This window comes from Lepidochelys kempii, chromosome 10 (assembly GCF_965140285.1).
Source record: "Lepidochelys kempii isolate rLepKem1 chromosome 10, rLepKem1.hap1, whole genome shotgun sequence".
NCBI classification, from domain to species: domain Eukaryota; kingdom Metazoa; phylum Chordata; order Testudines; family Cheloniidae; genus Lepidochelys; species Lepidochelys kempii.
The window spans coordinates 52,080,298-52,099,929 of NC_136389.1; the positions used below are offsets into that span (position 1 = coordinate 52,080,298).

The following is a 19,632-nucleotide window of genomic DNA, read 5'->3' on the forward strand; positions in this document are numbered from 1 at the left end:
AGTATTTTGGGGGGAAGGACGTGTCCAAACAGCTCTTCCCCAGTAACCAGTATTAGTTTGGTGGTGGTAGCGGCCAGTCCAAGGACAACGGGTGGAATATTTTGTACCTTGGGGAAGTTTTGACCTAAGCTGGTAAAGATAAGCTTAGGAGGTTTTTCATGCAGGTCCCCACATCTGTACCCTAGAGTTCAGAGTGGGGGAGGAACCTTGACAATAGCAATCAGTCTGCGTTAGTTCTGGAGGAGAGACCAAGGTTGCTTATTTCCCCTTTGCCAACTCAAAGTTTTTCCTTGTAATGAACACTAGCTTTGTACGATGCATAAACTGTTATCCCTACATATTTTTAAGTACTGGCCCCAGTGTGTGGTGCAAAGTGCACTAGTACTGAAAGAATTACCCCATACCCTGAAAAATAACGTGTTTTAAATAGTCATGGATGCTTTTACAATTTCACTTTGCTAATATAATTATTTTGTTATAGTTGCAAAAAGGAACGAGAAGACAACAGAAGAGTCATCTACAAGCCAGCCATTGACAAAGAGGATGACAACACCTCTAAAGTATGAATTCCTACTCTGCCACAGAACTCTCTTTTCATTCATGGCATCGAGAGAAGTTTGCCTCGGGCAACATGTTTCCTCTCTCCAGCCAGTTATAAGCGTTGGATGCACCTTTAAAACAAAGCAGCCAAAACACTCTGTGGTAGTCCTTGCCCACCTGAACCAAACCAGTTTTCTCTCAAGCATGAAAAGCAGTCACTGAGAACTTTTTTGTTTTTGTGTCAAATATTACAAAATGTCACAGACCTGAAGAAAGGACCAAAAACTTCACACCTGCTAAAGTTTGTCCTAAATTACCTGGAGCAAGCAATCTAATCAAATGCTTGTCTATTTGCACAAGAGCCAGTAATCAGCCAGTATTCTGGCTAGACTTGAGGGCCAAATATCTCACTATACTATGTTCATAGAACCTTAGAAATGCAGGGCAGGAAGGGACCTTGAGAAATTCATGTTGGCTGCATGTTGGGCCTTTTTAATATATTAATTAATCAATCATAAACTTGAGCTTTATCGGCTATTCATGCCACATTTCCCACAAAACACTGAAGTCTAAAGATATTCATTAATCGGTTATCACTACTGTATGGGATTGCCTATATCCACTTCCCTGATAAAAAAAATCAAACTAGGTGCTTCTCCAACAGTGGGCGCTTTAGCGTAGACCAGGTGCCAGTGTGTCTCCTAGACCTGCTAGTGTAGGTCAGCCAGTGGCATTTTAACCACATGGTTGAGACGATAGTTGCTAATTGCAGTGGACAGTCTTCCGTGCTAGCACAGCCATTGGTGGAGCTGCAACAGTGGGGAAATATTAGGGGGAAGAGGCTAGCATAGCTATAACGAGAGCCTCTTGAGCAGTCAGTGGTGTTTGAACCTAGAACCTCCAGTGCTAGACACATATGTCTCTCTACTACTTGAGCTAAAGACTCCTAAGCTAGGTGCGATATAAGACTCTTTACCTGTTACGTGTGTCAATTGCTAAAGGGTGATGAAAATGATACTCCCCTTGTGTGATTTCCATAGATATAATCTAAACCCTTCCTCACATTTTATTGTGCTAATTTTATTTAAAATGTATGCCTGAATAGTGGGGAGATAATGCAATTACTACTTTTAATCAGTCTGCTTTCCATTATAATCATGAAGCTGATTATTTTGATTGTATGAAATGAGTATTGACTAATACTCAGCGTGTATTATTAGATTGCATAGTAAATGGCTCTGATGAATTAGTTGTCTGAATTTAGCAATTTAATTATTAGAAGAGAAAATGAATTTAATTAGAATTATCATCTCAGATCTCATAAAATGAGTACACAAAGTTTTCACTGGCTCCAGCATTATTTCCATTATCCATCTTCAAAAGTGTTCAACATGGACTAACTCTGCTTCCATTGAAGACAATGGGAGATTTATCATTGACTTCAGTGGGAACAAAATCAAGCTAATAATCTCAATCTCCATATATAGGGAATCCCTCTGGAACCTGTATTGCTGAAACTTCAGGTGTAACACTAGGGTAACATCTCAGCAATTTGAAATGCTCATGCATGACTTGCCAGACAGGAACTCAGTCATAGTGGAGATGGGTCTGAAACACAATCCCAGATCTGAACGCCAATGAACACTGGGGAAGTTCTGATCTGAACTTTGGAGCTTGGACCCATTTCCCTTCTGAGTAGCTCAAGCGTACGCTACTGTTGGCATATAGAACTGAAGAATTAGCACTGGGAAGGAGGACAGTTAGTAATACCATAATTACGAAGAATATGATATGTTTGAACTTATAAATTGAGCACACTGATATAAGTTATGCAGTTAATAGTCTGACTGGTATTATCATCATCCTTCCCCTTTTCCCTATTAACTGGTATGGGGAAATTAGTTTTTGTCATTTCCCCCTACTGTTACTCACACCTTCTTGTCAACTGTTTGAAATGGGCCACCCTCATTACCACTTTAAAAGTGATTTTTCCTCCCTTGGTATTCTACTGTTAATTGAATTATCTCGTTAGTACTGACCCCCCCACACTTGGTAAGGCAACTCCCATCTTTTCATGGACTGTGTATATAAACCTGCTACTATATTTTCCACTCCATGCATCTGATGAAGTGGGTTTTAGCCCACGAAAGCTTATGCCCAAATAAATTTGTTAGTCTCTAAAGTGCCACCAAGACTCCTTGTTGTTTTTCCATGAAAGTTAAGTTACAAATACTGTACTTGGTAACCAAGACCCCGCATTTCAGTTATAATCCTGCATTTTCATTTAAATTGCAAGGAGTCCAGTGGCACCTTAAAGACTAACAGATTTATTTGGGCATAAGCTTTTGTGGGTAAAAAACCACTTCTTCAGATGCATTTAAATTTCATTACTTTTAATTTTGGTGTTTGGTGTTCTGTAAAGTAGAATATTGCTTTAAATTGCTCAGACTTTCAGACAAGAAAGTCATATAATTTTGCTAATCATTGTCCTGGATTTTTTTTAAATGGAGAAGTAAAAGAGATTCTGAGCTGTAATCTAACCCATTGTGCCTCTCTGGCACAGGAAAAAAAGTGAGAAAGCACATAGGCCTTCCTAGTTGAGGATTATATTACTGTCATTTACAGTAAGGCTCCTTTACACCACTCTGGCAAGGTAAAGGAGCTTTAACTGACTAAGAATGGGAACAATTAACGAACATTAGCAGCTTGCCTGCTTAGTTGTTACATTTCTGCTCTGCCTCAGGGACAGAGCCTGCTTCACACAGCCCTACGCCTCAAGCCCAGGATGCAGCAACAGCGAGGAGAGGGACACAGTGAATCTCTCTCTCTCACTCATTCACAAATAGGCAGGCACCCAGCCTCACCCCCTTAATGTCTCTCCATGGACCCATGAATGCCTAGTCTCTCCCACCCCCCCTCAGGTGATCTGCTCTCTGCTGCTGCCTGCTCCCAGCAGATGTGCCCGGGCTGCCGCAAAAGGGCATGTGTTTCCCACAGATTTCTTTGCTCCCCCATTTTTCTGCAAGGGAGCCAAGAAATCTGCGGAAGGTATGAATTCTGCGCCCCCTGCCAGGCACAGAATTCCCCCAGGAGTAACTACTTAGACCAGTGATACTCAGACTGTGGCTCACGAACCACAAGTGGCTCATTAATGAGTCTCTCTGCTGCACATGATATTAAAACACTGTGTGATTTAATTAACAACCAATCAGGATACTTTTACTATGCTATTAACCAATTAAGTTATCAACTTGCACTAAGTTATTAACTTATTTGCTGTGAGAATATATATTATATACACACACACACAATAAATATTTCCCCACCATACTGTTTAAAAATGACTAGTACTATAGTAAATGAAACAATGAATTCACACTACTGTGGCTCTTTTGGGTAATGCTGATAGCTAATTTGGCTTGTGAACCACTGAAGCCTCCGTATCACTGACTTAGACGATGTCTACACTACAGCTTAGGCTGGCATAATTTATATTGCTCAGGGTGTAAATAAACGCTGGCATTGACGCTCATATACACACTGCTACGTCGGCAGGAGAGCTTCTCCTGCCAACATAGCTTCTGCCATTCATGGAAGTGGGGTTTTTATGCCAATGGGAGAGCTCTCCCTCGTCGGCACAGAATGTCTTCACCAGATGCGCTGCAGTGGCATCGCTGTATTGGTACAGCTGCCTCGCTGCAGCGCTGTACATATAGACATGGCCTTAGAGAGTAAAAACAAGTAATAGCTGACTGAAGCTCATTTGAGTTACTACATCTAAAGCTTCAGCTCCAATTAATGCCGAAGGGCTCAGCTCAGCAATAAACATTCACCCACACCACATCATTTTCCAATTAAGTTTAATCATCTAATTTCTCTGGAGTCAAAATATTTACAGGCTTCTAACAAATCAGCAAATATAAAAGGCAAAATAATTACTATGAATCACCTCCTGAAGCTGTTGTTTTTAAAAAATAAACAACAGGTTTCCCTCAGTAGCTATATATATGCGCTTAGGATTTTAAATACTGAAATGAATATTTATCTCTCTAAACGTTTATTTGTCCAATACTTCCACTTACAAAGCAATTGGTGAAGAAGATTAAACCCAAAGTTTTCAGTTCAGATGAATTGACCGCATAACAGAAATTTAGAAGATGGATAAAATACAAGGAAAAAGCCAAACTGTAAATGAGAAAAGCATATAGTCGATGGATAATGTATGAAGAAAAAAATTACTTATTAGAAATTTTAGGGCAATATAAAGCGTGCATAGACACTAGAGCTACTGGCCCTAAAACCAATCCAAATATATTCTCAAGTAAATAGGATGTCAACAAAAAATGTGTGAAAAGAACATGTTGCATAAATTCGGTTAATTTTGCAGTATGGAGAGAGCCTAAAACACTTTTACGACATTGAGGCTTGTATTCCACAAAGGTTAACTGATAGACAAAAGACTTTGTATCCAAACTCTGAGAAGGGACGCTTCTAATTCACTTTAACAATAAAATCCTAAATTATACTGAGCGGTGACCAAGTCATTGGCATCCTAGATGATGATCACCAAACATTAAAACTGAATCCAGTGCAACTGATGCCGCAAGCAACTGTGTAACAGACCATCGGGAAAACTGGATGAAAGGAGTGTGGAACAAATCCAGACAAGTAAATATTTGGTCCATGGGCATTTCATAAGATGATATGATTAGGGTGACCATATTTCCCTATGCTGAATACGGGACACCTGGTAAAATTACTCGTATTCAAGCGAGCTCAACGGCAAACAATCAGAACTATGCAGTACAAACATTCAAATTAACATCAAGTTGACTAACCCGTTAAAAAGAAATCCTGCGTAGTTGGATATTCATTGTGCTCCAGGGCCCAGGGAACCTGACAGCAGGGGCTTCAGCGAACCCAGCCAGAGAGGTGGCTCGGCAGGGGAGGGTGCCTAGGGGACGGAGCAGCTCCGCACTCCCTGAGACAGGGCCCATGGAGGCAGGTGAAGAGGGTGCTAAGCCCCTGCCCTAGGGCTGCTGTGGAACTGAAGATTCACAGGAGAAAACCTGGATTTGTGCTGGAAATCACTTTAGATAAGCTATTACCAGCAGGACAGTGGGGTGGGAATAGGTATTGTTTCATATTCTCTGTGTATATATAAAGCCTGCTGCAGTTTCCACGATATGCATCTGAGGAAGTGAGCTGTAGCTCACGAAAGCTTATGCTCTAATAAATTGGTTAGTCTCTAAGGTGCCACAAGTCCTCCTTTTCTTTTTGCATTTTATCTGACACTTAAAAAGGAGCAAATGTAAGGGTTAAAATAGAATGGAAACCTTAAGGATAGTGGCCAATATTCCACCAAGATTAACACGTGTATTGCATGTAATTAAATATTTGGTTATATGCATATGAATATTAAAATTATGAATAAAACTTTTCCTTTTAAGAATGAGCAGAAGGTGGACGGTAATTTTAAGTATAAAATGGAGCAGGAGGAAACTTACTCCATAGCACTTCTTCTCGCACATGGCTTCTGAATTAGATAGTGAGTAAGTGATGTAGACACTCTACCATGGCAATATCATCTGGAGACATTAAGTGCATTCATCCACTATCACGATGATAAAGAGGGAATCCATAACTGTTTGTTCTTGAGCTCTACAGCGGCATCCCATGCATGTTACTTGAATTACAGTGAATACACTGATTTAGTATGTGCCACAGCAGCACTTTAACGTTGCCAGTGTAGACTAGCCCTTAGGCTGCTCAATGCCTATCTTCCCTTGCTTTGTAAATCTCTTTGGAGCTCAGGTAGGGAGATAGGGCATATGCAGTGCTCCTCCCTCTATGCATCCAGATGCCCGAGGAGGAAACATAGGCATCTAGGAAACTTTCACCCTGAAAACTTAGGCACCAAGTTTAGGTGACTACAGAGTTTGGCAGGAATTTTGTGGATGGCAGTGGAGCCAAACCAGGATTTAGGTGCCTAAATCCCAGACTTAGGCACGTAAGTACCTTTGTGGATCCCACCCAATATTTCTAGTTTGCACGTAGCAGCCTTCCTAGGAGTTGCCTGGATTCTTCTGCAAAGATAATAGTCTTAGATGAGCAGAGAAACTCTGGATATATTGTACTGCTCATGCATCTGAGCCCTCCAAAACCCAAATGGAAAACAGACAATTAAAATATATGCAACACTCAAACTGAGGTGCAGACCAAATGTAAACATGTAACAATGCAGCATTACATTAACATATATAAAGTTTTCTAAAGCCTTAATATGAGTCACCATTGCTAACAATTTTCAGTAACCAAACAATCACCACTAGGTTTCCAAAAAGCCAGTTTAATTTAGTCTAAAATGAGTTTGATACTTTTACCAAGTTTAGGTGTGACACTCAAAACTTATCAAGTTATCTCCTCTCCTCCTTTCAATATTTGTATTGATCCCAGTGCCATCCAATTCTCATGCATTATACTTATCATAATTTTGTTGTACTGTAAAAAATCTGACACACTAATTAAAAACAAACAAAAAAAAACGCCCACAAAACTAGCACCAATCCTATACCAATTATTCCCCCATTTCTCTTCTGGATCATTCATTCTCTCTACTGACACATTAACAATTAACACATAACAGTTTCACAGTTGTTCTGCCAATTAAAGGTTGCAAGTGAGGAAATAAAATAGGACCAAAGGCAAATCAAATCTCCTTTTTATTTCTCTTTGATAAATGCCGATGCTTAAATAAGAGTGCTGTCACAGTATTACATTTTAAGATCAACATGACTTTGTAGTTCAGTATTGTTAAATGGCACAACACTTTACAGTTAACAAAGAGACATTTTAACTGCTCGAGTCCAAAGTTAATATATGTTTACACATATATAAATATAATAGCAAAAATAAAACCTACCCTCAAATAAAACAAAAATATTTCATTACTGTGATAAAATCTTACCATATTACTAATCTACTGTGCTATAGGATCCTGAGTCAAAGTGCCCCTAGTATCACAAATGTATTGTGCTGATATAGCACACCAGTTATTACAGCTATTCAAGCTGCTTGCCACTGTGTGTCTTGGTGCCCTACAAGGATGTACTAGTTTGTCACTTTAACATGCTTACATTTCAGACTATCAAAATATAATTCAGAGAGGAATAAATGATAAATAAATTAAACTCACAAAACTGCAGATAAATCTTAATTCACTAAATATTTTGTTTGTTTTAAACCAAGTAAACCAAAGGAACCCAGTATATACTGAAATGTTGCTTTTGCGATACTTATGCTAAAAAAATCATTACTGCAAACACCTTATTAGACCCAGGTCTGAATGTAGAGTCTAACCCATTCCCATTTATGTTAACCATTTTATATTATACTGTAATGATACAGTAGATATACATGTGGGAAACAGACTCAGCAGCATTCATTTCATGTAAAAAAAATGAGTATCGATTTGAGGTGCCTTACTCCTGCTTTACTTCATGGTTTACGTAAAACTTTTAACCACTCTGGAAGAAGTTTATTAAAATAGCAGCTATGTGGTTTTCTTCAGTGAGAACTAATTCCAGGGTATCCCCTCAGAGTTTATATAACAGAGATGAGAGGCAATGTACTGTAACTTAGTTTCAACTGGTAGCTTTATAACAAAAAGCCTCAAAAGGACAGCTATATTAAACAGTATGTGTATTGGATTTGCTAAACTTTTTAGCTTGTCTTCAGAAATCTAGCAGCATAAAGGCACAACATACCTTTCAAGACTAATGCCCATCTACACTACAAAGCTAGGTCAACATATGCTGCATTAGGTCGAGTTAATAATGTATGTGTCTACACTACCGAGTCCCTTCTGCTGACCTAAAGGGCTTGTAAAGTCAACTTCTGTACTCCACCTCTGCGAGAGGCGTAGCGCTTCAGTCGACATCCACGTGTCGACATGGGGATAGTGCAGACACTGTGCTGTGGCCTCCAGGTGGTGTCCCACAGTGCTCCGCTGTGACTGCTCTGGAGAGCACTTTCAACTCCACCACACTTCAGCCAGTACACAGGAAACAACCGCCCCACTAGTAAAGTCCCGGGAACTTTTGAATTTTCATTTCCTGTTTGATCAGCATGGAGAGCTAGCCAGCACAGCTGACAATGGATGCTCGAGGCCACAAACGCGCTCCAGCATGGAGCACACAGGAGGCAGTGGATCTTATTGCTGTCTGGGGAGAAGAGTCTGTGCAGGCGGCGCTTCGAACCAGCAGAAGAAATGCTAACATCTATGCCCAAAATCGCACAGGCATGGGGAAGAAGGGCTATACCAGGGACACACAGCAGTGCCACGTGAAAATAAAGGAGCTTCGGCAAGCGTACCAGAAGACAAGGGAGATGAACAGTCGCTCTGGTTCTGAGCCATAGACATGCGGCTTTGATGATGAGCTGCGTGCGATTCTAGGTGGCAACCCCACCACTACCCCAAAATGCTCCGTGGATACCTCCACCACGGTAGGACACTTTCCCGCGTCACTCAGGTATTAACTCTTCTGGCATCATTGTGGCACACAGCATTGCAGCATAAGGACCAGGTCTGTACCCAGCGCTTGCAGCATCTGCTCCCTTTCCGCTTTTGTTACCCTCAGGAAAGGGATATCGCTTATGATCACCTAGGAGGTTTTAAATGCTAGCCCTTAAACTGCAAGCAATTCGCTAAGTAATCTGCCCCATTTGGTGAATTCTGGGTCACACAACCACACTTTCCCATGAGTGCCCTGTTGTGTGCTTGGAAGGGATCACCGTGTATTACAGCCAGCATTTAAAAAGGGGAGGAGTGCGACCCTTCCTGTTTGTCTCACTTCCACCCCAACCCAGTGCCGCTTTTGTAACAATCAAACTATTTGTGGGTCTTTACACTTGTGCCTGTCCTCAAGCACCATCCAGGTTGCTATGGGAAAGGGCGCTGTGCTGAGGTTCCAACCATTGATTCCAAGTATGTCTTAACAAAAGCTGCAGCACAAGACCTCTCACCCATGCCTTGTGGCCTTACTCACCATGGCTGTAGCAGCAAACCGACTCTTGCAGTAACCAGCGATTCTCCTTAAGTTGTGACTTGCAGGGAAGTGCATTGAGGGGGTGTTTCTTTTATAAAAAGATTTAACCTTGCACCAGAAACAATGTATGCACTGTCAGTGCTACCCTCGTGCTTTGTATTCTTTGTAGCTGAAACCTTGTCCATAAGCGCATCCTCCACGCACAGACTTTCCCAAATTAGAAGGCAGAAAAAGAAGACTTGGGAGGACATGTTCAATGAGTTAATGCCTCTGAGAGTGACAAGACAGAGTTCAGCACATGGAGGATTGCACTGTTGGAGAGCCTGCACAATGACCACAAGGACAGAAGAGCAGGCAGGGAAGATGAGCGTGACAGGCACGATGAGATGGTGCCGATTATGAGGGAGCAAACAGAAACCTTGAGGCGTCTGGCTGAGGTTCAAGAAAGGCAGCTGGACACTAGAGTCCTGCTGCAGCCTATGGTGAACCTGCTGCCATCATCGCCAAGTTCCACATCCTCCTCTCCCAGACGTCCTAGGATGTGGGGTGGGGGAGGGGAGGGGCGGAGGGAAAGGAAGTCCGGTATCCCTTGCACTCAACTCCAGGGGAAGGTACAAGGACCAGAAGGCGCCCATTCCCACACTTTTGATGGTTACTGCAGTGCAATTGTAAGCAAGCTGTCCTTGTTTTTCCCCCCAGCCCCGTGTTATCAGCCCTTTTGCCCCAGGTTATCTTACTTTTCTTTGCTGTCTCTCAGTGTTTGTGAGCATAATAAAACCAATGGATTGAGGAGAAAAGGCTCTTTACTCATTCAGCACACAGCGGTTAGCACGGTTGTAGTTTACAGGGGAGTACATGCAATGAACGGGACAGCTAGGTAAGTAACATCACACATAAGTGTCACATTACTGTGGGTCATCGATGAAACTAGTTTTCAAAGCCTCTTGGAGATGCAGTGTGCCTCGATGTGCTCTTCTTATTGTCCTGGTGTCTGGCTGCTCAAAATTGGCTGCCAAGCAATCTGTCTCCACCACCGCCATTCCGCCGGAAACTTTTCTCCCTTTGTTTCACAGATATTACGGAGCACACAGCAACAACAATGGGGATATTGCTTTCACTGAGGTCTAACCTAGTAAGCAACCTATGCCAGCGGGCTTTTAAACGTCCAAAGGCACATTCTACCACCATTCTGCACTTGCTCAGCCTATGGTTGAACCACTCCTTACTGCTGTCCAGGCTGCCTGTGTACGGCTTCATGAGCCTTGGGAGCAAGGGGTAGGCTGGGTCTCTCAGGATCACGACTGGCATTTTAACATCACCAACGGTTATTTTGCAGTCTGGAAAGAAAGTCCCTGCTTGCAGCTTTCTGAACAGGCCGGAGTTCCTAAAGATGCACGTGTCATGCATCTTTCCCTACCATCCCACACTGATGTCAGTGAAATGGCCCCTGTGATCCACCAGCACTTGCAACACCATTGAGAAGTACCCCTTTTGATTTATGTACTCTTTGGCAAGGTGGTCTGGTGCCAAGATAGGGAAATGCATTCCGTCTATTGCCCCACCGCAGTTAGGGAACCCCATTGTGGCAAAACCATCCACTATGTCCTGCACATTTCCCAGAGTCACTACACTTCTTAGCAGAAGTCTATTGATTGCCCTGGCAACTTGGATCACAACAGACCCCACGGTAGATTTACCCACTCCAAATTGATTTTCCACTGACCAGTAGCAGTCTGATGTTGCAAGCTTCCACAGAGCTATCGCCAATCGCTTCTCAACTGTCAGAGCAGCTCTCATTTTAGTACCGCTGCACTTGAGCGCTGATGAAAGCTTTTCGCACAGTTCCATGAAAGTGGCCTTGCGCATTCAAAAGTTCTGCAGCCACTGCTCATCATCCCATAGCTGCATAACTATGTGGTCCCACCAGTCAGTGCTTGTTTCCTGGGCCCAGAAGCAGCACTCCACTGTGTCAAGGTGATACACAACTGTCGCCAGCATCTGCAATTGCTCTGCTCCATAGCTTCCAGCAGGGCTGCTTGCATGGCATCACATTATTCTGTATGGCAGCTCCTGCTTAGCAAATACTGCAGGATAAGGTGTGAGGTGTTTGTAATACTCACAACAACAGTGTACAGCTGAGCGGGGTCCATGCTTGCCATGCTATGGCGTCTGTGTGGGTAATCCAGGTTTAGGAAAAAAAGGCTTGGTTTGTTTACTGTTGATTTCAGGGAGGGAGAGAGGTAAGTGCATCATGGGAGGCTAATACCATGTTCCCATAACCACCCGCGTGAATGTTTTGGTCCCATGAAGCATTGCCCAAGTCCAACCCAACATTCCACTCGGCTCCATGCACTGTGGGATAGCTACCCACAATGCAGCGCTCCATGAGTCGATACAAGCCCTGCTAGTGAGAATGCGCTCCGCTGATACAATGTGCATAGTGGGGCATGCAGAATCAACTTGCTTAAATCAGAGGCTCAGTGTTGACTTAAATAAAATCGACCTAATTTTGTAGTGTAGACATACCCTGAGTGCATTTCAAAATTAATTCAGGAGTCAGAAAAAGTTATGGTCCTTTGTGTCTCATCTCTGCTATACATACAATGTAGTCCTGAAGGAATATTTATTTCTAATATTTACACAGAGAAATTATTGCACTATGCTCTAAAACATATTTTAACAATTCAGAAATCCTAACTATTAAATATTATAACTTTTTAAAAAAGGAAACATCTTAACTTTGGCTAAAACACCATAGGAAAACTGTGTTTTTTCATTATTGCATCTAGAAGTTCAGTGTGGCACAATAAAATGTTATCTTTATTAATTCCATAGCAAAGTGGATGTGTAGTTCACAACTGAAGTTAGCAGACAGCCTTTTAGTTTTAAATCTAGTCTATCCATGTTTTATATTTGTTCATTTGTTCTATTAACTCAGCCCAAACTTAGTGCATAAAGCAGCAGCTAATATGTAAATTGTCTAATTTCTGGGTACTCTTAAGGAGATTTCACTCACATATGCAGTTCAGACAGCTGCTGAAAGAAGCCAAGTTACACAGGAATACATAAATATCTCAACTTAGCATTCAAGGAAGGTCAAGCAGGCACCAGTTGTGCTTTCACTAAACATGTAGAGATGGATGGGTAAAATCGAGATGCTTAGAGGTTATCTGGGGCGCTGGTTGGCTAGAAGGAAGTCCTTGTCTCTGCACATCAGACACAGTTTCAGATTTCTAAGGGAGCCACCAGCAGTGAAGAAAGCCCAGGTACCCATAAGCATCATGATAATGTAAGATGGCACTAGGCTGCCTTCGTACTGAGGATTCAGGAAAGTCTGCAAAAGGAAAAGAAAAATCATAGTTCAGTTGAACAGCAACAATTAAATTAACAATCCAAAGTTCTTTTAATCAGATGAGATCTTAGAAATCCAGGCTGCCTGCTCTGCATGGATACTAACAAGCTAGGGGGACTATTTTTAATATGTCGAGAGTTTGCCAAGTATCTTGGCCAAAATTCTGCATTTGGCAGCGCCCTAACTGCAGCTCCAGATGTTGCTGCATTTCAACAGTTAGCCACTGCGTATCTTGTGGCCCCAGACTATTTTGTACCGAAAATGCTTACGAAAGACTACTTAAAAACAATGGGGTAGGCAAATAATGCAAAGGACAAATTTATCCCGACTAGAAAATTATTGCATATTAAGAATCAGACAAACAATTGCTTGAGTGAAAATACTTGTTTGGCTTTCACCCTACAAATAATTAGCATTTTCGTTTGATTGTTAAAGCCATGATCATCAACCCTAATCAGAAATTTATTCCATTCTTCCCCTCCCCTCATATTAATCTAGCAGGCTTTAAGAATATATAATGACAGGTGAACTCACCAGACCTGATACCAGCAAATGGCTCAGGATGACGAGTGCCAGTGCCCACCACTTCTTCTTTTCACAAGCATCAAAAAATACAATGCCCCAAAAAATGTGCAGCAGAACAATGGCCAAAGTCATGAATGCTGAAAAACAGTATATCATGAGTCCTCATTACTGGTAAGGCATTAAATGTACACACACACAGTGTTTTCATTCATCCACACAACCTCTGGTTCAAACTTGTAGTATGAGTATCCATTAATACCTGTACAACAGTCTACACAAGAGAACAAAAAACTCCATGTATTTTGCACACACATTAGCAACAGCTGTAAACGTAATATAGCTAGGCAGCCAAAAACACACACTTTTACCTAAACAATTGGTTCTGATGTGCTTATCCCAGGACTTATACAGCATTATAGCAAAACTATTCACACAACTGATCGGAACTACTGCTCCTCCTTCACTATGCATAAGAAATAGGGACTGTTTTCCTTGTCTTCCAGCGGAGGATTTCAAATCCATATTTTGGAAGAGGTAGGGAAGTGGGTAAAAGTTACGTTTATAACCTGAAACACATTTATATCCTGAAGCAAAGACAAAGAAAAAAATAAATGGGTTTTAAACTTCAAAACTAGTTGAAAGAAAGACAATCCTGCTTATTAGTATTGTACAGCAAAAAGGACAAAGGGACTAAGGGCTAGGTCCACAAAAGAACTGAGGCACCTAACTGACAAGGTAGGCACCTCAATCCAACATTTATGTGCTACTGAGATGCCCCAAGTTTCTGCTCAGCTGCTGCCTAGCTCTGCAGGTGCCTAAAGTCAGAAGGCACCTAAATTTTCACCATGAAAGAATCCTGGGTGCCTAAGTTTCTGCCTGTGAGCACAACTGTCTCAGTCTAGGCACTTGGGCAACTATCTTGCACCTCAGCCCCAGCGGATTCTCAAAATAGGCTTTCCGCCGTTTATCTTGTCAGAGGGGACTGATATGGTAGGCATGCTCAGAGCACATCAAATCCCATACAAAAGGGAGTGGGGGCAGAAGAGGAAGTGCCCCTGACTTATAACTTTTATCTCAGTGGTTAGAGCACTCACCCAGGATATGGGCAACCTAAGTTCAATTCCTCCCTCTGCCTGATGTGGAGAAGGGATTTGAACTGGGGTGTCTCACCTCTTAGGAGAGTGTCCTAACCATTGGGGTATGGAGTATTCTGGGGTAGAGCTCTCTCACTCCCTCCTGTTGAAGCTGTTTCACTGCATAAAAATAATTAAATACTCAATGGAGCAGGGGGACTGGAACCTGGGTCTGTTTCCACGTGAGTGCCCTAACCAGTGGGCTCTACACTCACTTCCATACTCTCTGGTCCAATTACTATTTTTAAAAATCAAATTTACTTCTTAAAATTATTGCTGTTTATTTCTGCATTTCACATAGCTTGGGCCATAATTATACAGGGGCAAATGCTGCAAGGTTTGTATGGCCAAACTGCAGAGGAATAATTTAAATGCAAATAACTATTTTGCTTTATAGTATTTAGGGTTTGGGGTTTTTTTTTTTAAAATAACCACATAGAATAAATTTCTCTACATTTTTAGAAAATGTAAACTTCAGGCATAATCCACATGGCAACACCCCTTTAAAAAGAAGCCATTTTTAATTATTCTCAAGTTTAAGACTTTATAAAAGTGCTATGTACTGGAAAGGAAAATCAAACAAGACATTGGGTACCAGTGTTAGTTCCCAACTCAGTCAAGTAAACATACAAGGACAATTTTTGGATACCCTGTGATTTAACTAAAACACAAATAAAAATAAATACAATAATACAAAAACCACACAAAAATTCCCCATGTTTTTCCCCCAGGACCCACAAAAAAAATATCAGTAATGTGATGGACAGTCATATGCCACTTTAAGATGAAAATGTTCAAATACCAGGAATAATGCAGGCAGGTGCAGGATGTCTTGCAGTAGGTACCAGACAACACACCACACTGAAATTTCACTTTGTTAACATAGAATAGATATGTGGGCACAATTGGCAACGGGCTTTGTTGCAAGGATAAGTTCCTGGGTTAGTGGTTCTGTTGTGTGGTATGTAGTTGTTGGTGAGTATTTGCTTCAGGTTGCGGGGCTGTCTGTAGGCAAGGACTGGCCTGTCTCCCAAGATTTGTGAGAGTGTTGGGTCATCCTTTAGGATAGGTTGTAGATCCTTAATAATGCGTTGGAGGGGTTTTAGTTGGGGGCTGAAGGTGACGGCTAGTGGCGTTCTGTTATTTTCTTTGTTAGGCCTGTCCTGTAGTAGGTAACTTCTGGGAACTCTTCTGGCTCTATCAATCTGTTTCTTTACTTCTGCAGGTGGGTACTGTAGTTGTAAGAAAGCTTGACAGAGATCTTGTAGGTGTTTGTCTCTGTCTGAGGGGTTGGAGCAAATGCGGTTGTATCGCAGAGCTTGGCTGTAGACGATGGATCGTGTGGTGTGGTCAGGGTGAAAGCTGGAGGCATGCAGGTAGGAATAGCGGTCAGTAGGTTTCCGGTATAGGGTGGTGTTTATGTGACCATTGCCAATTGTGCCCGTTGCCAATTGTGCCCACATATCTATTCAGGGGACACCATCACAGGGCCTAATAACATCAGCCACACTATCAGAGGCTCGTTCACCTGCACATCCACCAATGTGATATATGCCATCATGTGCCAGCAATGCCCCTCTGCCATGTACATTGGTCAAACTGGACAGTCTCTATGTAAAAGAATAAATGGACACAAATCAGATGTCAAGAATTATAACATTCATAAACCAGTCAGAGAACACTTCAATCTCTCTGGTCACGCAATCACAGACATGAAGGTCGCTATCTTAAAACAAAAAAACTTCAAATCCAGATTCCAGCGAGAAACTGCTGAATTGGAATTCATTGCAAATTTGCAAATTGGATACTATTAATTTAGGCTTAAATAGAGACTGGGAGTGGCTAAGTCATTATGCAAGGTAGCCTGTTTCCTCTTGTTTTTTCCTACCCCCCCCCCCCAGATGTTCTGGTTTAACTTGGATTTAAACTTGAAGAGTGGTCAGTTTGGATGAGCTATTACCAGCAGGAGAGTGAGTTTGTGTGTGTATGGGGGTGGGGGGGTTGTGAGAAAACCTGGATTTGTGCAGGAAATAGCCCAACTTGATTGTCATGCACATTGTGTAAAGAGTTGTCACTTTGGATGGGCTATCACCAGCAGGAGAGTGAATTTGTGGGGCGGGGGGGTGGAGGGTGAGAAAACCTGGATTTGTGCTGGAAATGGCCCACCTGATGATCACTTTAGATAAGCTATTACCAGCAGGACAGTGGGGTGGGAGGAGGTATTGTTTCATATTCTCTGTGTATATATAAAGTCTGCTGCAGTTTCCACGATATGCATCTGATGAAGTGAGCTGTAGCTCACGAAAGCTTATGCTCTAATAAATTGGTTAGTCTCTAAGGTGCCACAAGTACTCCTTTTCTTTCAGGAAAGGTAACTCAAATGGGAATGAGCTAGTGAAGAAAAAAAGAGTTAGCTGTGTTTTGAACTTGAACCAGAGAAGAATAAAGCTTCCCTTTACAGCCCAAAGGAGGAGAACTGGGAAAGATCTTACTCCAGAGGAGTCCATTGACTTGGTCCACGCTACTGCATGCACAAAGAAAGCAAACTGATATAGGTATTGTCATAAACATACAGCTAAGGGTAGCATAAAATCCCTCCTTTACCTGTAAAGGGTTAAGAAGCTCAGATAACCTGGTTAGCACCTGACCAAAAGGACCAATAAGGGGAGAAGATACTTTCAAATCTGTGGGGGAAGGTTTTTGTTTTGTGTTTCTTTGTGTTCTCTCCGGGTCAGCGAGGAACCAGGGCAGGGAAAATACATCTCCTAAACCCATATCTGAACTAAGCATCTAAGATTACAAATTGTAAGTAATGGGAAGGAAATGCATTTGATTAGTTTTTGTTTTAGCTTGTGAATTTTCCCTGTGCTAAGAGGGAGGTTTATCCCTTTGTTTTTTGTAACTTTGAAGTTTTGCCTAGAGGGGAATCCCCTACGTTTTAAACCTTATTACCCCGTAAAATTACCTTCCATCCTGATTTTACAGAGGTGTTTCTTTTACTTTCTTAAAAAACAGAACTTTATTATAAAGAAAAAGAATTTGACTGGTTTTTAAGTGTCCTAAAAACCCAAGGGTCTAGTCTGTGCTCACCTTGTTTACCTATCTGGTTAGTAGATTATTCTCAAGCCTCCCCAGGAAAGGCAGTGAAGGGACTTGGGGGGATATTGTGAAGAAACAGGAACTCCAAGTGGTCCTTTTCCTGAATCTTTGTCTAACTCACTTGGTGGTGGCAGCAGTACTCATCCAAAGACAGGGAAGGATTTGTGCCTTGAGGAAGTTTTTAACCTAAGCTGGTAGAAATAAGCTTTGGGGATCTTTCATGTGGGTCCCCACATCTGTACCCCAGAGCACAGAGTGGGGAGGGAACCCTGACAGGTACCAAGAGGATTTATTGTTAAATCTTTTGAGAGAACCCACAATAGTTAATGTTAGGTTTGTGGGTCAGGGCCGGTGCAACCACTAGGCGAACTAGGCGGTCACCTAGGGTGCCAAGTGGTTGGGAGCGGCCAAAAGCGTGCTCCGGGAAGGCGGTGGAGCGGAGGTGAGCTGGGGAAGGGGAGCACGGGGAGGGCCGCCTGCAGCAAGTAATGGGGGGGGGGACGGCGCGCAGGGGAACCGCTCCCCACCCCAGCTCATCTCTGCTCCGTCTCCTCCCCTGAGCACGCCACACTGCTCTGCTTCTCTCCCTCCCCAGCTTGCGCGCCAAACAGCTGATTGACACCGCAAGCCTGGGAGGCGGGAGAAGTGGCGGCGGCGGCGTGCTCCGGGAGGAGGCAGAGCAGAGGTGAGCTGGGGCGGGGAGTTGCCGCACGCGGCTCCCCAGGCCGAGGGAGGGAGGGTGCTGAGGGGACCTGCCGCAGCGAGGGTGCTGGGGGGGGGGGCGAGGGGAGCTGCCGCGGGGGGGGCGCCCAGGGGAGGGGGCTGAGGGAGGCAAGGGGAGCTGCCGCAGGGGGGGCACTGAGGGGAGGAAGGAAGGGGGCTGGGGGGAGCTGCTGCGGGGGGGGCGCCTCAGGGCGGGGTGCTGCTGCAGTGGGGGTGCCTCGGGGGGGGGCCAGGGAGCTGCAGCAGGGCTCCAGGGTCGGGGGGGGGGCGGGTGGGTGCATGGTGGAAGTTTCGCCTAGGGCGTGAAACAACCTTGCACCGGCCCTGTTGTGGGTCATGTATATTTGTTAATTTTCGAAGTCCTCTAGTATATTTTTACAGACTCTGCTCATATTTGTGTATAAAAAGGTGAAAATAAATCTTTGTTTTTAAATGTTACCTCTTGAATGTACTACTTAAAATGGAAAGGTACAAAAAAAGTCCAGGTTGTGTAGTTTGGGTTGCTTTTAGGACATGCTAATCCAGGGGTTCTCAAACTGGGAGTCGGGACCCTTCAGGGGGTTGCAAAGTTATTACATGGGGTGTCACAAGCTGTCAGCCTCCACCCCAAACCCCACTTTGCCTCCAGCATTTATAATGGTGTAAAATATATAAACAAGCATTTTTCATTTATGGGGGAGGGGGTCACACTTAGAGGCTTGCTTTGTGAAAGGAATCACCGGTACAATAGTTTGAGAAGCACTGTGCTAAACCATAAATACGAGAGTTATAGGAAGGAGTAAACAAAAAAGGGTGTTTGATCCATTTTAAAATTACTAAAATCTAGTGATCACTGACACTGGATTGTAAACATCTGCTTCAAACAAACACACACACACACACTCACTCATCCAGCATACTAACCATGAAATATTTAGACACTATTTATGTAGCACACAGCATATATTATGCTCTGCTTATGCAGTCAGGAGATACTGGGTGCTAAAATGCATTGGAAAATTGTTAAATTTTGGAATAAAGTATTCAATTTGCTTTTTAACTGATGTGGCATCTGATTTTCAGAATTAGAGACCCATGTTGGATGTACCTAGCTTCCCAGTGGCATGCTGAAAGTGCCATAATTTAATAACCAAATTATGAGCAGCAGAATGAGCAGTTATACAAGAGGCAGCAGCATTATTATTTGACGTAAAGAAGCATCCAGGGGTTCCAT

At 42.8% G+C, this 19,632-nt stretch overlaps 2 protein-coding genes across 7 annotated transcripts in view; one reads left to right on the plus strand and one right to left on the minus strand.

Moving 5' to 3' along the window:
* CA12 (carbonic anhydrase 12) overlaps positions 1-697 on the plus strand; it is a 44,385-nt gene extending 43,688 nt beyond the window's left edge. Inside the window, exon 10 of the mRNA XM_073303582.2 lies at positions 482-697. Within this exon, the coding sequence (XP_073159683.1) occupies positions 482-566 (85 nt within the window). The 3' untranslated portion in view covers positions 567-697. The remainder of the gene's footprint in view (positions 1-481) is intronic.
* The window catches only part of APH1B (aph-1B gamma-secretase subunit), a 112,307-nt gene that overhangs the window by 77,318 nt on the left and 15,357 nt on the right, over positions 1-19,632 (minus strand). Inside the window, exons 5-7 of one of the 6 annotated variants that reach the window (XM_073303581.2) lie at positions 13,474-13,601; positions 12,795-12,921; positions 6,889-10,083 (exon numbers count right to left, since the gene is read on the minus strand). The exons of 4 other annotated variants lie outside the window; for them this stretch is intronic. In XM_073303581.2, the coding sequence (XP_073159682.1) occupies positions 9,635-10,083; positions 12,795-12,921; positions 13,474-13,601 (704 nt within the window). In that variant the 3' untranslated portion in view covers positions 6,889-9,634. Of the gene's footprint in view, positions 1-6,888; positions 10,084-12,559; positions 12,922-13,473; positions 13,602-19,632 lie in introns of those variants that run through there. One more of the 6 variants, XM_073303580.2, reaches the window with a different exon arrangement.